At 34.9% G+C, this 19,094-nt stretch overlaps 4 protein-coding genes across 13 annotated transcripts in view; 1 reads left to right on the forward strand and 3 right to left on the reverse strand.

Annotated features, from left to right (window-relative positions):
* The window catches only part of LOC105171639 (magnesium transporter MRS2-I), a 5,195-nt gene extending 3,000 nt beyond the window's left edge, over positions 1 to 2,195 (forward strand). The window contains exons 6-11 of one of the 2 annotated variants that reach the window (XM_011092813.2): positions 695 to 922; positions 992 to 1,036; positions 1,445 to 1,489; positions 1,593 to 1,622; positions 1,702 to 1,821; positions 1,918 to 2,195. In XM_011092813.2, coding sequence (XP_011091115.1) covers positions 695 to 922; positions 992 to 1,036; positions 1,445 to 1,489; positions 1,593 to 1,622; positions 1,702 to 1,821; positions 1,918 to 2,004 — 555 coding nt within the window. In that variant the 3' untranslated portion in view covers positions 2,005 to 2,195. The remainder of the gene's footprint in view (positions 1 to 694; positions 923 to 991; positions 1,037 to 1,444; positions 1,490 to 1,592; positions 1,623 to 1,701; positions 1,822 to 1,917) is intronic. The other variant, XM_011092814.2, reaches the window with a different exon arrangement.
* On the reverse strand, positions 4,069 to 4,910 carry LOC105171640 (PRA1 family protein D). Its single transcript, XM_011092815.2, has one exon. It carries the CDS (start codon positions 4,797 to 4,799, stop codon positions 4,287 to 4,289), a length of 513 nt encoding a protein of 170 aa, XP_011091117.1. The 5' UTR covers positions 4,800 to 4,910; the 3' UTR covers positions 4,069 to 4,286.
* LOC105171643 (phosphatidate cytidylyltransferase 1-like) lies at positions 6,178 to 13,159 on the reverse strand. 4 transcript variants are annotated; one of them, XM_011092822.2, is made up of 12 exons: positions 13,035 to 13,159; positions 11,932 to 12,135; positions 11,208 to 11,461; positions 9,639 to 9,790; positions 9,159 to 9,300; positions 8,569 to 8,725; positions 8,264 to 8,311; positions 8,083 to 8,169; positions 7,607 to 7,735; positions 7,449 to 7,505; positions 6,924 to 7,007; positions 6,178 to 6,833 (listed from the first exon to the last, which is right to left on the reverse strand). In XM_011092822.2, the coding sequence occupies exons 2-12, from the start codon at positions 12,013 to 12,015 to the stop codon at positions 6,744 to 6,746; spliced, it is 1,284 nt and encodes a 427-aa protein (XP_011091124.1). In that variant the 5' UTR covers positions 12,016 to 12,135; positions 13,035 to 13,159; the 3' UTR covers positions 6,178 to 6,743. The 4 variants fall into 4 exon arrangements, with proteins under 4 accessions (XP_011091124.1, XP_011091125.1, XP_011091127.1 ...); XM_011092823.2 differs by having other exon boundaries at positions 12,968 to 13,054; XM_011092825.2 differs by having other exon boundaries at positions 12,963 to 13,045.
* On the reverse strand, positions 15,507 to 18,529 carry LOC105171641 (DNA-directed RNA polymerase V subunit 7). Of its 6 annotated transcripts, none has more exons than XM_011092820.2 (4): positions 18,332 to 18,529; positions 17,821 to 17,932; positions 17,432 to 17,501; positions 15,507 to 16,309 (listed from the first exon to the last, which is right to left on the reverse strand). In XM_011092820.2, the coding sequence occupies exon 4, from the start codon at positions 16,292 to 16,294 to the stop codon at positions 15,764 to 15,766; it is 531 nt and encodes a 176-aa protein (XP_011091122.1). In that variant the 5' UTR covers positions 16,295 to 16,309; positions 17,432 to 17,501; positions 17,821 to 17,932; positions 18,332 to 18,529; the 3' UTR covers positions 15,507 to 15,763. The 6 variants fall into 6 exon arrangements, with proteins under 6 accessions (XP_011091122.1, XP_011091119.1, XP_011091120.1 ...); XM_011092817.2 differs by having other exon boundaries at positions 17,432 to 17,603; XM_011092818.2 differs by lacking the exon at positions 17,821 to 17,932.

The raw sequence follows: 19,094 nt of genomic DNA on the forward strand, positions 1-19,094 counted from the left end.
CTCCCCTTTGACATAGTTTACCAAGGTTCCCAATCTTCTTGCTTCTAAAGTACCATGCAATATTTGGCTCCAGCTACTCCCCCAAAATCTTCCAAGAGGATCATTTTTTAGGTCCTTTGATCAGATTTTATTTCACATACCGTATTGGTGGTGCAAATGAATCAGGATGAATGGGAATCTGGGTAATAGTTCTTTTAGTCGCTGTGACATGGGGTTGGATGGTAAGGGTTTTTTAGTCTCAACCTTTTCATTTCTAAGAGCATATACACCTTCACCTTAAGAAAACATTTCTATTCACCTAGCCATGAATTAATAGTCTACTTTCCTGTACAAGGACCTATTCTCTCTGTGTATACCATGTAATCCTTATGTTCTCCACAAGTTGAAATTTAGATTCACATGACGCCACCAGTCATTTTATGTCCAACCAGGTCCTTCAAGGATATACCTCAAGACTGCATTATCATCCAGTCAATATTTAGATCCTACCAAACTATAATATACAAGTACCAAGTGTCCAACTGAGGTTATGGGATCTGGAAATTAGTTGGAAGAGATCCTAGAATCTTGTCTAGGATTTTCATAAATAACCTCGATGTGCATCACAGCCAATTGATTTCTGCCACGCGTCTTACAGAGAGAGGAGAAATATTCTATTAGTTACCGCTGATTTTAGTCCAATATCTTCATGCAGGTTAGAGATGAGCTAGAACAGCTTTTGGATGACGATGATGACATGGCGGACCTTTACTTATCTAGAAAGTTAGCTGCCGCGTCACCTTTGAGTGACTCAGGCGCAGCTAATTGGTCCCTTGTGTCACCTATGGTAGGCTCCAGGATATCTAGAGCTAGTAGGGCAAGTATGGCAACAGTTCGTGGTGGGGAAGAAAATGATGTTGAGGAACTCGAAATGCTACTTGAGGTACAAATTCTGATCGTATCAGGATTGAGTTTTACAAGTTGTTTTTAAATGGTGACTATTCTTTTTCAGGCTTACTTCATGCAAATTGATGGCACACTCAACAAACTAACCACGGTATGTAAATTATATTAGTTATAACTTAAAGCATTTCCTGTCCAAATGTTATTTAACACCTTGAATTATGTATCTCATCCAAATGAGGGGTGGAATTGCGGCTGCTTCAACATTTGGATTTATGTGAGGAAAGGTTCTTTTTTATTGAAGAGTTACTGAATGAAGTGATAGGATCACCAGGGGATTCATCAGTCCTCCAATATATAGTTGGTACTTGACAATTTATGACCAGTTCCGGTTGAGCTCCATTTGAAATTATTTGTTCTCTGGAAACTAAAACAGTCATTATGTCATGTCTTCATGCTGTTTTGGCTTTGCAGTTCAATACTTTAATTTATCTTGGACTATTATCCTTTGTACAAAATAACCACAGGGATTCTTATGCAATCTTGGGTTTAATATTTGCAGCTTCGGGAATATATCGATAACACAGAAGACTACATCAATATCCAGGTAACCAAAGAGTTGAGACATTTGACATTTGACATTTGATTGATACATTTTTTCCATCTTGAATGAGCCGCAATCTAAACCATCGTAAACTGTTACATTTCAGCTTGACAATCACCGAAATCAGCTGATTCAGGTGTGTTTCCATGCACTTTGGAATAGATTATCATCTTCTGCTGGCTGAATGTCATTATGCTCTTCTTTTCTGGCTGCAGCTAGAGCTATTTCTCAGCTCTGGAACTGTGTGTTTATCCATTTACTCGTTGGTGGCTGGAATTTTTGGTATGAACATTCCATATACGTGGAATGATGATCATGGTTACATGTTTAAATGGGTCAGCATTGTATCTCAATTTGTTTAGAATCATCTTTTTACTTTGTAATTGATGTCAATCACTATCTACTATTGATATCTGTGTTAACTTCTGCAGGTGGTTATCTTCACAGGGGTTCTTTGCTCAACAGTTTTTGTACTTATAATTTCTTATGCTCGCTACAAAGGTCTTGTTGGTTCTTGATTGAACGGAGAGGATGCGATGGAAGTTGAGTCAATCCAATGTATAGATGACTGCAAATTTTTTTTAGCTAGCTTACCATTTTGGGTTGTGGTGACTATTATAGTGAATTCATAAAGAAAAGCATGCTATTCTTTGATTATTTTTTTTTAATAAATTATTATTGCTAGATGTATATACAGGTTCAAGGTTAATACTCCAAAGAAAATTCTTTTTCCTTTTCTCTTCGCTTGCTCTTTATCCAATTCAACCAAGTAGAATTCTTGATGTGTACATTCTTATAATAACAGCAGTTTCAGTAATCCTGGGAATTTTTGTCACAAGCTCTTCTCAATTGCCGTTGGATGTTTTTGTTCAGTTAATTTTGATTGTCCGAAACCTTTTCAACCAAACCGAATCTATTACATAGTATGCGTCAGTTCACTCACCCACCTCTCCTATTCTCATCACTTGTGAATTGACCATAAAACCCTCACTTGCCTCAAAAAATTGTCGCAAATAAAGTAAAAGGGCAGGTTGGTCGCTACTTGTAAACTGTAATTTTTTAAAAGCAAAAGAAAAAAAGCATTTCGTCTGATGAACAAAGAAGCAGTATATGTTGTACTCTTTGTTGTTGTCCTGAAAATAATTGTGCAGCTGCACCACATGTAAAATTCTTGAATTTGCTGATAATGGGGCAACCAACCATTTCTCGGTCTTGATTGGTAGAAGGTCCCAAGACAGCAACTTCCAAAGTGTTTGCTTCCAATGAAATACAATAAATCAACATCAATGAAGGTAATTTGGTGATTTGAGGACTAAACTGAATTTGTTAAGAGATATTTTGGGCAAGGTCTTTCACAACTCCAGGCTCACAAAAGCACTGCATACCCCTAATGTATAAGACCAATATTGATACCAATATTCGCTGGTTTTTTCCTATACGATTATCTTGATATTTCCAATCAACAAGTGTATGCTACCAAATGTTCCACCGAAAATCTCTAAATCTACCTTCAAAGGAATTCTCGACAAGAAACTTTATCAGATAAAAGCAGAGTTCTTACACTTGTGTTTCCTCATCTAAGGTCCAGTAGATAGATCTTTTCTCATTACGAGAGCTCTTTCGGATCCGCTGGTTCCATGGACTCCAGACATTATGATGAGGCGTTTTCAGCTCTTCTTCGCTCTCTGTCAGTCTTTGGAGATTTTCAAGTGAACAAAGTTCCAAAGATGGAATAAGGAATAAAGAAAACCAACTGCAAGTAAGCAAAAATAACATCCATACACACTTAACAGTAAGGCTAAAATGTTTGTTCCACTATAGCAATCAGCATTACTCATAGTCATACTGAAGTAAAACGTATGAACTTCACTTCTCCTCAAGCTTTCTGACAAGGCTAGCTAGGCTAACACTCTCTGCCGTCACCTTTTGTTCTAAATTTCTTTCATGCTGCTATTTCACCCAGTCTAGTGTTTGCATCTAAACTTTAAATTAAGAGTAACTGCTCTCCAGAACATCAGCCATTTTTCCCACATAGAGTGACCAAACGGGTTTGTTCTTCTTCACCTCCCAAGGCCTTTGCCAACCCCTTATCCTCATCTTTTACATTGTTTGAGTTCATGTTCTCTTGGCTAACCAGTGCTGTCTGTCACTGTCGCCTAAAGGACGAAATCACAAGAATATTTGACAACAAGTGTCGGTAACAGCTAACAAGTTGAGATACAACTTACCTCCTCACAAGAATGAGGAATAGATCTACATGTCTATATCAATGGTATTTGGATTGAGCCGGTAATCCCAGGATTATACAACAGAAACCATACATTATCACCTCATGCTAGTCTAAATATGGTATTATTTGCATTTTCACAATCAACAAAGTACCATAAGTCATCAAGTGGATCAACCCAGAATTTCTGTAACCATATCAAAAAATGTCAGGAAGAATTACAGCATGATGAAGTATAACAGGTAAAAACATCATGAACTCCATGTTTACTGTAATCCTGATTAACAACTTCAGCAGTACACTAAGTCGCATACTGGGATTAACAAGCTTCCAGCTTGCATCTCAATTCACAAGATTAAACAAATAAGCAAAAGAATTATGCATATAGGGTAACACACGCTCGATTCAATCCCCTGACATAAAAATCAAGACTCTGTAAAACTAAATGGAACTCCCATTAATCCAACATTTGTGATCAGAACAATGGCAACAGTAAACATAGAAAATGAATAAAGAACTAAATTTCAAAACTAAAATGCCCCTAAAAATCAGAAATCCAAAGAACCCTAATTTTCAGACACTAGCATACTCCCCCCTGGGACTATCCACAGCATTAAGCAACGACCCATATGGCGAATCCTCCACAGAATCCTCGGGCGACCTCAAAACCCCATGAAGAAGCACGATCACGGCCCCAACAATGAGAGCAACCAGGAGTTTGGACCAAACTTTGGTCCACAAAAGTGCAACCAAAGTCATCACAACGAGAAACCCAACAATTATTTTCTGATCAATATCGTAATCCAATATAGTGAGGGGTTCATCGCGCGAGACCAAGTATATCCAGGCGGCAAAAATGCATAGGAAGAATATCAAGGTGAGGGGGCGGGTGAGAAGGGTGAGGAGGAAGACGAGGAGAGTAAGGACAACGTAGTTTGGGAAGAAAAAGCGGAAATTCTGAGTGAGACGGTAGGAGGATTCGGAAAGGGAGATGGGGAGGCTAAGAGCTGAAAGGTCTAGGAACTGCGGCCATGGGCGGAGCACGGCGGAGTTGGTGGTGGCCGGTGGTGGAGCCGGTGATGACATTTGTTGGTCACTGATTTTCTTGGAATTGATGTTAGAGAAAGGAGCAAAGGTGCGAAGTGCAAACGAATTTTTGAAAGAAACAATTAAAGAGTAAGGAATTGTTGTTTACTTGTATTGAAGTAGTCATTTTTTCAGATTTAGGTGAATAAATAAATGAAATTAGTAGATAGATAGAAATTAAATTTAGGGTCAACAATAGTGACTTTTTTAAATAGGACAAATTACATTTTCGCCCATTTAAAAATATAAAACTATATTTTTTCTCAAATAAATTTTAAAATTGTACCTAAAATTCTTTTACACCTGATCCCCAATCGTTTGAGGTTGGATGAAAAATACTGACATCAATAAAAAGATACATAATTTTCAAATTTACTTCTCATTTAACTTTCTCATATAATTTTTTATATTTATAACGAGATAAATATAATATATATAAAATTAAAATAGTATAATTGTAATCAAATATTATTTTTGAATCATTGCTATTGGATAATCATATACTTTTTTTCCTTCCTATGTGTGAGATGGGGTGAGATGAACATTATTATTGTGTATATTTCTTAAATCACTAGATAAAGTACTTGAACAGTATATTTTCAAAAATTGATGCATGTTAACCACACTCCATTTATAGGAAGTAAAAAAGCACCATCACATGACCAATTTTTTCGTTCATCTATGGCTATTTTCGATCCAATGGCTATAGTTTGATAATAATAGTTTATAATAATTATACTCTTTTGACAGTATATATATTACTTTCCATCCGCTTACAAGTATAAAACTATTACAAGAAATCGCAATTTTTTTTCTTGCCAACGTCAGTATTTTTTTCATTAAAACCCTAATAAAAGGAGGATCATATGTAAATGGTGAATTTTTGGAGGCAATATAAGTGTAATTGCAAAAATGTAATTTAGCATTTTTAGATGAGATTTAAATGTAATTAATCATTTTAAATATAATTTTTTGTGTGCAATTAATAGAATATTTTCCTTCAAATTTTAGGTCATCCCATTTAAATAAGTGATAATATTTAATGAAAAACAACATGTTTCTATTTTGAAAAGGTTATGGGGGTGATGATTCTGCACAAGAACTCATTATAAGGGTCTCCTTTCTTTTTGAAAGTAAAAATTATAAAAAGAAGGTTTGTTGCAATATCAGACAAACTAACCATATTTATTTAGGGTCCTTATAATAGCTATTGAATATTGAGCCAAACTTTACCAAACGTACTTTTGCCAAACCTGACAACCTTAATTAATGTCAATACTTTCTTTTTATTTGAATTACATAAATGAGAAAGCATAGCAGAATTACGTAGAAACAAAACCTGTGCATCAACCGATGATATATTTATAGAAGCATTACGTAATGAATCTGCCGAAAAATGACATTAAACCACGAGTAATAACTAATAAGAACCAACACTCAACCTCATTCAAAGACAAATACATATTAGAACCAACGTCTGGCCCCATCAAATCATTCTGGTAAGAATTCAAACCCACATTGCAGTAAAAACTTTTTGCCGTCAAACTACTAAACACCACAAGTTTTGTGGTAGAATGGAAACTGCTTCTAAAAGGATGACAACCTTCTATTCAGTCAATGGTGTACACTTTCTTGAGCCCAGAATGCAGCTGAAAACTTGGTCTTATTGTGTGCCGCCTTAAACTTAAAGAGACAAGATACAGTAGGTGGAAAAACTCCAAAGAAGCGTATAGATTTGGCACTACATACTGTGAACATCATCACTATCAATGGTCCAAAGTACTATACAATGCAAAAAAGATTGGACCGCCTGCACCTAAATATGGTTGTAAGGAAGAAAGACATGGAACATGTACATGACATGCGAGTTTTAAGAAAAAAATGAAAATACATGAAATGCAGACGCGGTGGATATGTAAATTACAGGGGCTGGTTTTCTGAGATTCAGGATTCTCCAAATTGCCTCTCCATGATTATCTGCCCAAGTTTCATGTACAGAGCTCGCTGCTCCTCGTAGGTGAGGTTCATCAGTATCTACACCAGAGGAACAAGATTGACAAATATTTTTTAATTTGTAGAAAATCATTAGATGGGTTAGCAACTGACTTAGATGTAGATGTTTACCTGGTCCATAATCATCTCGATCGATAAGCTTTGCGGTATGACAAATGACTGGTGATAAATGTACGCAAAAACAGCCATCACCATCTGAAGAATTGATGAGTGTTAACCATGGATTGAGACAGAGCAAGTATTAATATTACAGGTCGCTTCAAGCATTTAAGTGAAAACAGAATTCAGATAATCAACTATGCGTTTCTTAAACTTTCAGGAGGCCATATTAAGATTTTAAAATGGCGTGATGCCTACAAACATTGGAAGGTATGTGGGGGTACTGGGGTTTGTTATCAACAGTCAATTTGTTCTGTATATCTTGCAGGATTGTTTCAGTTAAAACTAGTAATAAAACTGAATTGTTTGATCAAATAAGTAGTTAATTTCAATCAGGGATCTTAATACAGGAACCGTAGATCTAATCTAGTCAACTTCAACAAGAGACTCAGAAAGAAAAGAGGGAGAGAAATGAACAAAATGGATGAAACTTAAGTTTACAGTATCCCTTTCCATTAATACTTTTTCAATTACTACCTGGCAATCCATTCTATCAGTGATCCCACCATGTCCAGGAATGCTATCACCAAAATCCTGTGACAAACACAAGATAACGAGGAACAGGTAGAAATTAGATCATAACTAAGAATATCGACAGTCATGGATAATTGGATTTCAGAATAGTGATGTCAAACCTTAATCTTGAAAGCTCTTTTAAAGCCACTGGCAAAAAAGCCTCCAAAAGGTGCTATAATTGAAGCAAACAGACCAAGACCCAATGCATGCCACTGCACAGGCAAAACAGAAATCTCTCTCCAAGGAAACTGCAAAAAAAGTGAACAGCGAGCTCAGATTGCCAGTTCAAATCTGAAAATCAGTAGCGTTTCTTAAACTTTCATTTTCAATGATCTTAATGACAGGGGAGCTTGGCAGCATAGGATAATGCTGCTGATGATCAGAAAGTAAGAGGGTTGAGGCATAAGAGAAGTTATCAACTCCCTTTGAATTTAGCTATTAATGTGGTGAATATTTGTACAATTCACAGAAAATAGACAAGATTCACTGTCAGAAGACTCACAAGATAAACAAAAACTCCCAAGCATATCATGTTCAGTATGTCAACAATAAAATTTTTAGATAACAAGATGTATCAAGCATAAATCGTACTTACCCATCCAGGAAACCACTCTGGGAGAGTAAAATATTCCGGCTTAAACAATGGACCAGGATCGCAATGAAGCCAACCAGTCGACAAATCCTATAATTATGTAGTAAATAGAACATTTAAGTCTCTCAAAAACAGACGAGTAAACTACGTAACCAAAGAATATCTGGTTTAAGGCAGCAATTACCTTCCTTGGACAAGTCAACCACTGAAAGCGACCCAATATATTTGCCAGCTGAAAGAAGAAAGCACGATAAATGCATTGGTAAGAATGTTGAATTCACTTGCCATCTTATTTGTTTATTTTGAAGAATATTCTGATGACGCAAAGTACATGCAGCCATGCAGGTTATTTACTAGCATAGAAACACCTAGAAGTATATCATCCCAAAAAAAATACATGAGTTTGAAAGTCCAAAATAGGCATTGATAGGTAGCTAGAAACCTCTATCACTTAAATAAAAATTGTCATTAAATGGATAAATTGCTTACCACGAAGGCAGAGATCATAGTAGTAACAGAAGCTCCAATAAAGCCCTCCCATGTCTTCTTTGGTGAGAGCTTGATCAAAGGAGTTTTCCCAAAGAAGAACCCAAAAATGTAAGCAGCAATGTCATTGATGACAATAAGTGATGCTGGAAGAAGGAACCTGCATTGTTGTTAATCTGTGTCTGAAGTTCTTTATACAAGCTCAGCTAATATGGATATAATTAGAAGACTTCATGTTAATTACAGAAATAAATACAACCATTTTATGGTGTACACTCAAATTCCAGAGAAGTTGAAATCCAGATATAGAAGATCTAACAGTAAAAGAATTTTGGTCAGTAATTTCTAAAAGAAAGAGGTAGAAGAAAAATTCAAGTTTTCCTTCACATATTCTCCAAAGACCTACCCACAGTATTTTCTCCCTAGGTTCCATAGCAATTTAGGGCATACAACCAAATCAGGACAATGGTGTGTATACAAATTTTCTGTTAACTCAGCCAGAAGGTGGCAAACTGGTGAAAGTAAAACAACTAGACCAGTACAAGTCAAATAAAATTAAGACAGAATAAAACAGGGAAACAAAACTGTTATACCAGAAAATCCCTTCAAAAATATTTGCCCCGGTGAAAGATGACTGTGTAAACACCACAATCAAAATCATATGCGTCCATGCATATTGGCCAAATTGATACTTGTACATCTTCTTCTTCAATGTAAGAATGAACCACATAAAACCTGAATCCACCCAGAGAAAGATGATATTCAGTTTCATATTCGACTGCCAGAAGACATCCTAAAGAGCACTGCAAAATGATTACATGAAATATGGGAACCAGACAAATTTCATAGGTATATACGAAGGCAGAGTCACATTTTGCTGATGGTAATATCTAAAGACTAATGTTGTATGTGATCCTGAATGTAAAAACAAAAGAGGCTCTCGGTATGTGATATTAAGTGCCATCCACCACAAAAAAGTATAACATAGAAGAAGATGTAATTTAGCAATTAGATATCTCAGGGCCATGTAAAGAAATAAACAAAAGAAACAGTTACCAATTATCTGTACCAACCTGCGATATACAAGAAATAACAGGTAACCATGTGATACTTGATAAATCTGCCAACAAGCTTATACAAAAATTTGTCTGTAGTGACAGTATTCACAAGCCTCTGACTGAGAATCCGACCATATACAAAAAGCATTGCTGTGAAGAAGAAGTGCCTGGAAACAGAAGCATTGAATTATGTTTCAAAATCCCAAGAGAACATCCATGTTAGCCAGGTGTAATCTTCGAGTAAACAAGAAAAAGGAAAAGCCAGAAGCAGAAGCAGTCCCGTAAAAGATAAAGAAAATAAAGCCAATACATCCAAAAGTAAGAGACTGATGCCGGATGTTATAGCTGTGCAAGAATGTCAAGGAGCATAAGAGCTTCACAACTGAGACGTCTAAACTGGTTGTAAGTGTTGATTACCTGCAGGCGTATCTCTCAGCTTCGCCAAGAAATTGAAGAACAGATGATCTATTGTTTGGTCAATTTCAGTAACTAGGTGCAGAAAAATTATCATAGAGAAACATTAAGTCAGAGCAATGTTATCCTTCAGATGACGTGATACTCCACTCTTATGCAACTAAACAAGCTGTTGGAAGAAGCGCGTCAAGTGACCAAATAACACCACAAAATACATTTTCTCAGGGATTAGGACTGATAGGACATCTCATTACATCCTTTACACACAGCCATTAAGTTCAAAAAGGAACAATCATTTGAGCAACTGTAAAGCGAAGCAGGTGGCTGAATACATAGGGGGTTGGAAATAATACCTTCTGGAAGTGGTAAAGGACATAGAAACTTGTAATGCAGAGGTTACTCCAAAAATGAGAAGATTCATCAAAAACATGAACCAAAATACAAGGTCTTTAGAACAACTGATTGTACAGCAACTGAGGCAACCAGTTTAATCAAAGGTGACGCAAAAGACAACCACCTCAAAAACACACATAAAAGAGGATATATATATATATATATATATATTGTTGCCATTGGCAATATTCAATACCCACTGTCCTTTAAGATGGTGGAAGGCACCGGATTACCCTTCCTAAAATTCAATGTGAACGGTAGTGAAGTTCATTACAAAAACATGGATGAAACAAATGATCCTTAGATATGTTCACAGATTAACTGCTATTTCACTTTCATGTTACAGACGCCAAAGAAAATTTTTGTACAGTTCAAATTAAGCAGATTCTCTTAATAAATCAAATCAAGAGGAAGTATCGTATAGTGCCAATGCTTTTAACTTATCATAGAAGGAAACAAAGTAAAAGCATTAAATTAAGAGATGGAGGACATAAGAAGATCACGAGAAGATTATGATAAACTGCATATGCTATAGAACTAGTTTGTAACAAATTCAACATAAACAAACAATCCCAGAATGATCATAGAGAGGTTGATTAAATTCAAAGTAAGCTAAAAGCCTACAGAAGCTAGTTTCTGGCTTTTCACGTGCTGAGAGACCACAAGCACTAATTACCTAAGTATTTTAGCCGTAGCAAGAGATCGTACCCAAAGCACAAAAAAGAGAAGACCAATAACATAAAATTGAGAGACCCGAGAAGAGGCGAAGTCACTTACCAATTTAAGAGCCTAAAACCAGGGAGGTGTCTGTCTTCATGTGCTCTCCTAAGTAAATTGAACAACTCCTTAGCCATAAAAATTTGAATGACAACAACCATGGCCCATATATAAAGGTGACCCATGTAAATTATCAAGACAAATCCTCCAATCATCCAAACAGTTGAATACGTGCGGATTAACATTGACTTGTACTTATTATGGTCATTAACGAGTAGATGACTGCCATTTGCTTTATCATCTTCTGGAGGGACCTGGAGTTACAGAAATGTAAAGGAAAAGAGAATGAGAATTTTGAGAATAATAAGTTCTGATTAATACAGTCAAATGCTAAAATAGCTCATGAATTGTTTCAGATTGAATTGGTAACGACAGGACAAACAGTTTAGCTCACAATTATCTTCAACGTGATTAAATCTTTATTACTGTATTTCAGCAATGAAAAGTTCCACAAAAACATTATTTTCTTATGTTATTTCCACAGTTCCACTTACATTCTCTTCCATAAGAGAACTCAACCTCATATCCAAAATGAGGGCAGGTGATTTATCCTTTGTTTACACAAACTCTAAAATTTTTCCAAGCAGACAAGCATACTACAATGAACTTTTATCAGTCCATGCAACACAATTGAATGGAAATGGATCTTATAAAAGTGTGCTCAGATGAAGGTTGCTATTATAAGAGTATGCTTCTTTAGTTGTATCTTAGAAAGATAAGTAACCTCATTTGAACTTTTGCGCCGACGGAACCGTGAAGTGGGCCCACTGGATGTTGACGTACCACCAGAACCAGTATCCTTTTGCATCTTTCTCTATGTATTAGACCCACCAACAAGCATTCACCTCAGAATTTTAATTGAGAGACCACCTAAGCAACTATGAGCAAGAATAAGGATGTTTATAGCCCCACTTCAATCTCCATGTTGCTGGAATAAACAAAAACAAAGTCAAATAAGAAAAAAAAACTCCTTCCTTTTGTACTGTCAATACCAACACAAATTCAAAACTTCCCAACATGGTCTGCAAGAAATAAGAAAAAGGAGGAAAAATTAGCCAAATGCAAAATTAAACTTCTCCTAGTTATTCATTATGATTTATTTTTTTTTCATCTTTGTAACAATTACCCTTGCTCCATCATATCCCATCCCATTTAAACATTCAGGGTCTACTTTTTACGGCAACTACAAAGATACGAGAAAGATCCAAAAAGCAAGTCAGAAGCTTCTAATAATGTTCCGAGCAATAAATACACGTCAATTTCCTTTCTTTGGTGCTGCTGCTTGGCAACCAGAAAACGGAATCCTGGATTCTTTGTTTTGATTTCATTAGTAATTTCACCATAGAGAAGAACAAGAAAGAAAAGACATATTGCTATATACAAATTTCTATGCTCTTCAAAACCCAAAAATTATATGAAGTAGACATATTTTCTACAAGGTTGAAGATTAAAACAGCAGAAAACCAAAGAATGCATCTTGATGCGAAAAACAAAAGGTCGGCACTTAAGAGCAGAAATATATAGCAAATAGAGATTGCAGCAGCTGTAGGATGCATCTTGATAACAAAAAAATTCAACCAACTTAAACCCAATACAGTATAAAATTTACTTGAGACATATACATCAATTCGCAAAACCAAAAATGAATTCCGCCCACCATTAACATAAACTACGCTGCATTGCTTCAACAAAACCAACATAATCATACAAGAAAAAAAAGAATCCAGCAGCGGAAGAGGAAAAGAAGAACGAAACTTGACCACTAGTAAGGTGACAGGCGCTAACTCAGAACAGAAAAGGAGATTAAAAGTGCGAGAGAGATCTGACCTCTGCCTCTCTCTCTCTCTCCTCTCTCTCTGGGAAGGGCAAAATAGAAGTCTTGTAGACTGCAGTAAGTGTGAGGATTGGACTTCAGAGTTGAGAGTTAGTGAAGTTAGGTAAAATATTTGGGGTGAATAAGCAATTAAGTGAAAATGTGGGGGTTAATTGCAATTTTAGTCTACTTACTACTCTGCTTTTACTTTTAAGGATTTTTCATTTTTTTTAATCATAGATATCTTTATGTAAATTTTTATTTGATTAGTGGTATTGCATCAGATTCCTATATTACTATGTATTGTTATTATAATAGTTGAATAATTTAAACATATTTTTATAACTTAATAATTTTAAATATGTAAAAGATAAATATAAAAATTACATAAAAAATGGATTATAAATGAGTATGTATATTTGGAAAATATTTGAGGTAGATGATAATATATTTTGGACGAAAAATAATGATGAATAATTTCTTTTATGTGAATGATTTTTTTTTTTGTTAAATTATTTGTCATTATTTCATTTAAATATATATTCTTTTAATAATATCTGTTTTTTTTTTAAAAATTTACTCAAGATGTTTACCGCTAATAACAAATTTTTTTTCTTAAATTGTTTATGTTACTTGTCATTGACAAATAAATTTTTATGTTGTGAGAATACATTTTCGGTTGATAAAAGAGCTCAAGTAATTTGTTTGTTTACCGTTATTTATCTCACTTTATATGAGTTATTATTTATTTTAATTTATTTATTGATCATAATCATATTAACATATTAGTTAAATCGTCCACTATTTATGTTAATAAACAAAAGTCAAATAGGGATTCAATGAAAATTTGTGGCGTGTAAGATAATAAATGAAAACATGGGAGTTCATTGGACTTTTTGTTCATTAATTATGCTGAGTTAGTCCATTTCAAGTGGAGTTATTTGCATTCGCCTCTTCAAGATTTTCTTTTTTTTATGCTCACGCATTCGTATAAATTTGAACTTAAAATCCCCCCATAAAAGATTTTAAACCCAAATTATTAGGTTGTCCTCTGAAAGACCCCATCTCCTCGAGATTCTAATTTTTGGCATTTATCCTTTTTAAAATTTTAAATTTGATGGAGTAAAATTTATATAAAATTCCACCATCCTTAGACGGAATTTCAAAATTGGAGGTGAATATAAAAAAAAAAAATTAGGGGGTTTGGTTGTAATATATTTATTGTAACTATAATTAAAGGTGATTAAATTTGAATGGTAGAGGGGATGTGATGAGAAATTATACAAGTTGATACACAGTGTATAGTTGTCAGTTGTTTGGAAACACATGGTTTGCACAGCTTGCTTGCTTATTCAGGTGCTTTCCCACCTTTACACCTTTAGAATCTTGTAAAAGAAAAGCAGCAATGGTGGAGTGGGCATCTCTTCCCTAGATAATAAAATGTCTCATCATCAGATACTCTTCCCTGTTGTTTTTGGAATAGTGAATTTAAAATTAGAGATTTTCAAATTTTTACTGGTAAATTTTTTGAATTTATTTGGATAATTCAATGTTATTAGAAAAGCTTTAAATAGTTCAACTCTTACTGTGAATTATATTTGCTAAAATATTACATTTGGTTTGAATCGATAAATTTGAAACTAGAGATTTTAAATTTCTAATAAGAGATCGTTTGAATTTGTTTGAATAATTTAATACTAAAATGATTTCAAATTCGTCAGTTCTCATTTTGAATCATTATACCTTGTGAAGTATTGATGGATTTTCATTTCTTTTAATAGCGAGTCGTGCAATTCAAATAATTCCATCCAGATGTAGCCTTTAGAAATTTCAAATTCTTTTTAACACGAAATCAATTAGAAATCGTTTCGGTGGATTTCCCTTTTTGGAACTGTTATATCTCAATCTTAAAAATTGGCAAGTTAATCAATTTTCCACGCCTTTTTTCGATTTAGTCAAAATTATATATTTGGTATACTACGGATCATTAGTACTTTTAATTATGTAAATTACTCCATTTACACATTTGGTCTTGAACATCTCATATTTAGTCATTTTTTTATAAATTTAATTATGTGTCCGACAATTTTAGTCCTAACTACATGACAATAAATGATATCTACTTCAATATGAAGAGGACCAAAAATTTCAACATATGATTAAATTTCCCAAAATAAAGACCAAATGTGAGGTGAAAACAACCAAATTTGTTGTAAATAGAGTAGACTATGGACCAAAAATATAATTTTGCCTTCCAAATTTATTACACCTACCGGTAGGAGGAGATTAACAGGCCAATGACAACATAAGGTCTTTTGTTTGGTTTATGTTGTATTCAGCACACAGTTGCATTCAATGATCAGCTTCATAAAAGAAGTTCAATAGCTAAATGAAATATTTCTATCCACATTTTTGGGTGATCAATGTTGACTTTCATGACATGTTGATCATAACTTCTGTTTCTGGGTGATCATTTTAGTATATTATGACCGTAATCAAGTTTAAAATTTACATAAAACTACTAACATTAAAATGTAATGTACATAATCTCTAGTTATTAAGAGTATTGTCAAAATCAATATTTAAGACTAACTACATCGGGAGTGGTCCAATCTTTACATCCTAAGTATGAACCAAAGGTAAAAGGTTGCAAATAACAACACTGATTCATCCATCATTTGTAAGATTAGAACCAGAATACAACATAATCAGTAAAACCAAGAAAAGGGAGGATAAACATGTCCTAATTGATGGGTCCAAGAAAATCACCCTCCAAGCTGACAACAGCCCTGAAATCTTTCTCAGCTTCGTCGTACTTCTCAGCAAGCACCAGAAAACGTACCACCGTACCCTTTTCGATTTTTGTGGACTTGTCGTTCCTGAAACAAGGGTTCTCACCGGGCACGTACTGATAATCAGCCATTTTAAGATGGGAGATGTATACTTTCTCTGCTGGGCCACATTTCACGAAGACACCGTGCTTCAGAATTTTGTGGACGATGCCTTCCAAGATCTCCCCCGGGAACATCTTGAAGGTGATGCAGCTGAAGTCGACAGGAAAGAGGAGGTCTCCGGAATGCTGCCTAATGATGCCCTTCCCAATGTGGTCCAGAGTCGTTACAGCAAGGAAGTAACCTATATCTTTTGAGGCCTTCTTGGCAGCAAATTCGTCCAGGAGGCCGATTAAAATGGCCTTCTGAAGGATTAAACCTTCAGCATCGAGGTTCTGAGCCGGAATCACCACATTCCATGATAACTGTGATCTAAGAAACATTTTTCAGGATACTACCTGCGGTGGACAGTAGACATGTGAGTGGAACTTTAGAACAATTACACGTAAAACTAACATTGTAATAAGAAATTTGTGGTCATGGTAGAGGGGAAAAGATATTTGGATTATTAGCATAATGTCTCTGGGAAAATGCAAGAACAGCATGGATTCTTGATGTTTATTGGCCAAATGATCACAACAGAAAAACGAAAATGACAGCTAAATGAAAAAAATGGTAAGTAGAACTAACCGAGCACTAGAAATACACAATAGGCACCAAATTGGGAAAAACAACATGATGGCATTAGTCTATTCACACCATGCTGGCATTTGTTATAGTTTGTGTCCCACATGGGATATTATTAATACCGAATGAAATTCAAAACACTGACCAACTTATCAATGATACCATGTTGTGCAGTTGTTTGCCAATCGATTATCAAGTTAATATCTGAGGAAGGATAAAGAATCACTTTTGTTCTTTCCAAAGTAATTAGCCCATCAAATTTCTACATATAGAACAGCATGTTCAAATCTTAAACACTCATGGAAGCCATATGGTCACTGGCATATGTGAAAGAAACCCTAGATATTCATCCGATTGGTTCAATGCTACCATTAAGACCAATTCAAGAAAGATGAATGTTTTATAGTTAGGCGCAAACCTCATAGAACCATAACAAGTTACGACTATTATCAACTGATTGGATGGTGATCTTAACAACCCCAATGGAGATGCCAGAATCATTATGAAACAACGGATCTTCATAAAAAGTTGACTGTAATGACAAACAAAGGATAAAACCAAATAAGCATCCCTTCCTTCACTATATAGAGTTTCTGAGGTTTTTAGAGCTATCCAAGTAATATGTAGTTCTTTTTCCTTGAAATAGGAAAAGAATGCAATCAGTCCATCAGGTTTGATATTGAACAAAAGATCTTTGTTCTGATCGATTAGTGTAGTATCTAAACTATAGACCATTCTATTCAATCAGGGAGTATCACGAGAAACAGCACATCCAAACAGAAAGCCAAATCAATAGTAACCAAAAATATATAACAGAATATTTAATGGAAATAGCACAAGAATGATATCAAATTTATCTTCATGACTTGTAAGATGGTCCTAATATATCCCACCTCAGAAAGGTAAGAAAAAGCAGATTGCTGTGTCTCTGTTTCAGGGGCTCGAGAAATCCAGTAAACAGGCCTGCTAGCAGAACAGAGAACACCACAAAATCTGTATTAAACCTTATCCTCCAGGCATTACAATACTTCGGGCCTGCTGTTCAGGTTCTTTACATTATCTTATCTACACGACAAACAATTCGACAACTTCTGTTCAATAAGTTACTGTACTCATAATCTTTGCAAATCACACAAATTTACTAACAATAAAGAAGAAAACAGAAACTATAGTGAAAAAACCAGAAACAAGTTCTTAACATAAGATTAGAATTTATCAAAGATAAAGAGAGGAAGAACAAAGGTCTATTTGGCTTTCTGAAGATTTGAGTAGAATCCACCACCCTTTTTGTCAATTATCAATGCCTTCGACCCCGTCCTTCACTTCTTCTTCTTGCATCTTAAGTTTGATCCCAGGAGAAAACACAAGCAACATCCTAGAACTCAGCTCAAAACCTAAAACCCAAACCCAAAACAATGCAGAACAAATTCAACCTATGCTACTGAAAACACACACACTCACACAAAGAGGGGTAAAAAAAGCGATGCTCAGAAGCCAGCTTAGCAGAAGAGTCAACAACCCAATTCATGAATCAACATAAAATCCAGTAAAACTCAATCTTTTTCTTTTGTGATGGGGAATAAGATAGAATTCATAGGTGATCAACACAACGAAAATTTCAGCATACGCTGCTACAGACAGACCCAATTCAAGAATCGATACAAAAACTGCAAAGATTCAACCTTTGACGCGTTATAAAAGAAGTAAGGAGCGGAGGCAACAAACACTGCATTTGTAGTGGTGATTACATAATACATCTCAAGAAAGGAGAAAAAACATTGCAGATAATAAACCTGAAGAATGCAGCAACCAAATTCTAGTGAATCTCTCGTCTTCTCCGTAAACACCTCAATAAGCTGCTTCGGTGGGACAGTGTGTTGAGGGCTAGAAGCAGGCAGTGCGCTTTATACCTTTTTTAGATTTTTATTTAAACACAGGCCTGGCTCTCGTAAATACCGATTTGACCACTGAGACCCCGCCACCCCGGCCACCGTATAGTAAGGTGACAGGCGCTAACTCAGAACAGAAAAGGAGATTAAAAGTGCGAGAGAGATCTGACCTCTGCCTCTCTCTCTCTCTCCTCTCTCTCTGGGAAGGGCAAAATAGAAGTCTTGTAGACTGCAGTAAGTGTGAGGATTGGACTTCAGAGTTGAGAGTTAGTGAAGTTAGGTAAAATATTTGGGGTGAATAAGCAATTAAGTGAAAATGTGGGGGTTAATTGCAATTTTAGTCTACTTACTACTCTGCTTTTAATTTTAAGGATTTTTCTTTTTTTTTAATCATAGATATCATTATGTAAATTTTTATTTGATTAGTGGTATTGCATCAGATTCCTATATTACTATATATTGTTATTATAATAGTTGAATAATTTAAACATATTTTTATAACTTAATAATTTTAAATATGTAAAAGATATATAAAAATTTTACATAAAAAATGGATTATAAATGAGTATATATATTTGGAAAATATTTGAGGTAGATGATAATATATTTTGGACGAAAAATAATGATGAATAATTTCTTTTATGTGAATAATTTTTTTTTTTGTTAA

The sequence above is a fragment of the Sesamum indicum genome, linkage group LG10, assembly GCF_000512975.1.
Source record: "Sesamum indicum cultivar Zhongzhi No. 13 linkage group LG10, S_indicum_v1.0, whole genome shotgun sequence".
NCBI classification, from domain to species: Eukaryota; Viridiplantae; Streptophyta; class Magnoliopsida; order Lamiales; family Pedaliaceae; genus Sesamum; species Sesamum indicum.

Coding starts and splice junctions, on each gene's coding strand:
- LOC105171640 (XM_011092815.2), bottom strand. CDS start 4,799: ATGTCATCACCGGCTCCACCACCGGCCACCACCAACTCCGCCGTGCTC.
- LOC105171643 (XM_011092822.2), bottom strand. CDS start 12,015: ATGCAAAAGGATACTGGTTCTGGTGGTACGTCAACATCCAGTGGGCCC. Junction 11,462..11,931: donor GGCGCAAAAGTTCAAATGAG/GTTACTTATCTT, acceptor CTGTAACTCCAG/GTCCCTCCAGAAGATGATAA. Junction 7,506..7,606: donor AAAGAGCTTTCAAGATTAAG/GTTTGACATCAC, acceptor TGTTTGTCACAG/GATTTTGGTGATAGCATTCC.
- LOC105171641 (XM_011092821.2), bottom strand. CDS start 16,294: ATGTTTCTTAGATCACAGTTATCATGGAATGTGGTGATTCCGGCTCAG.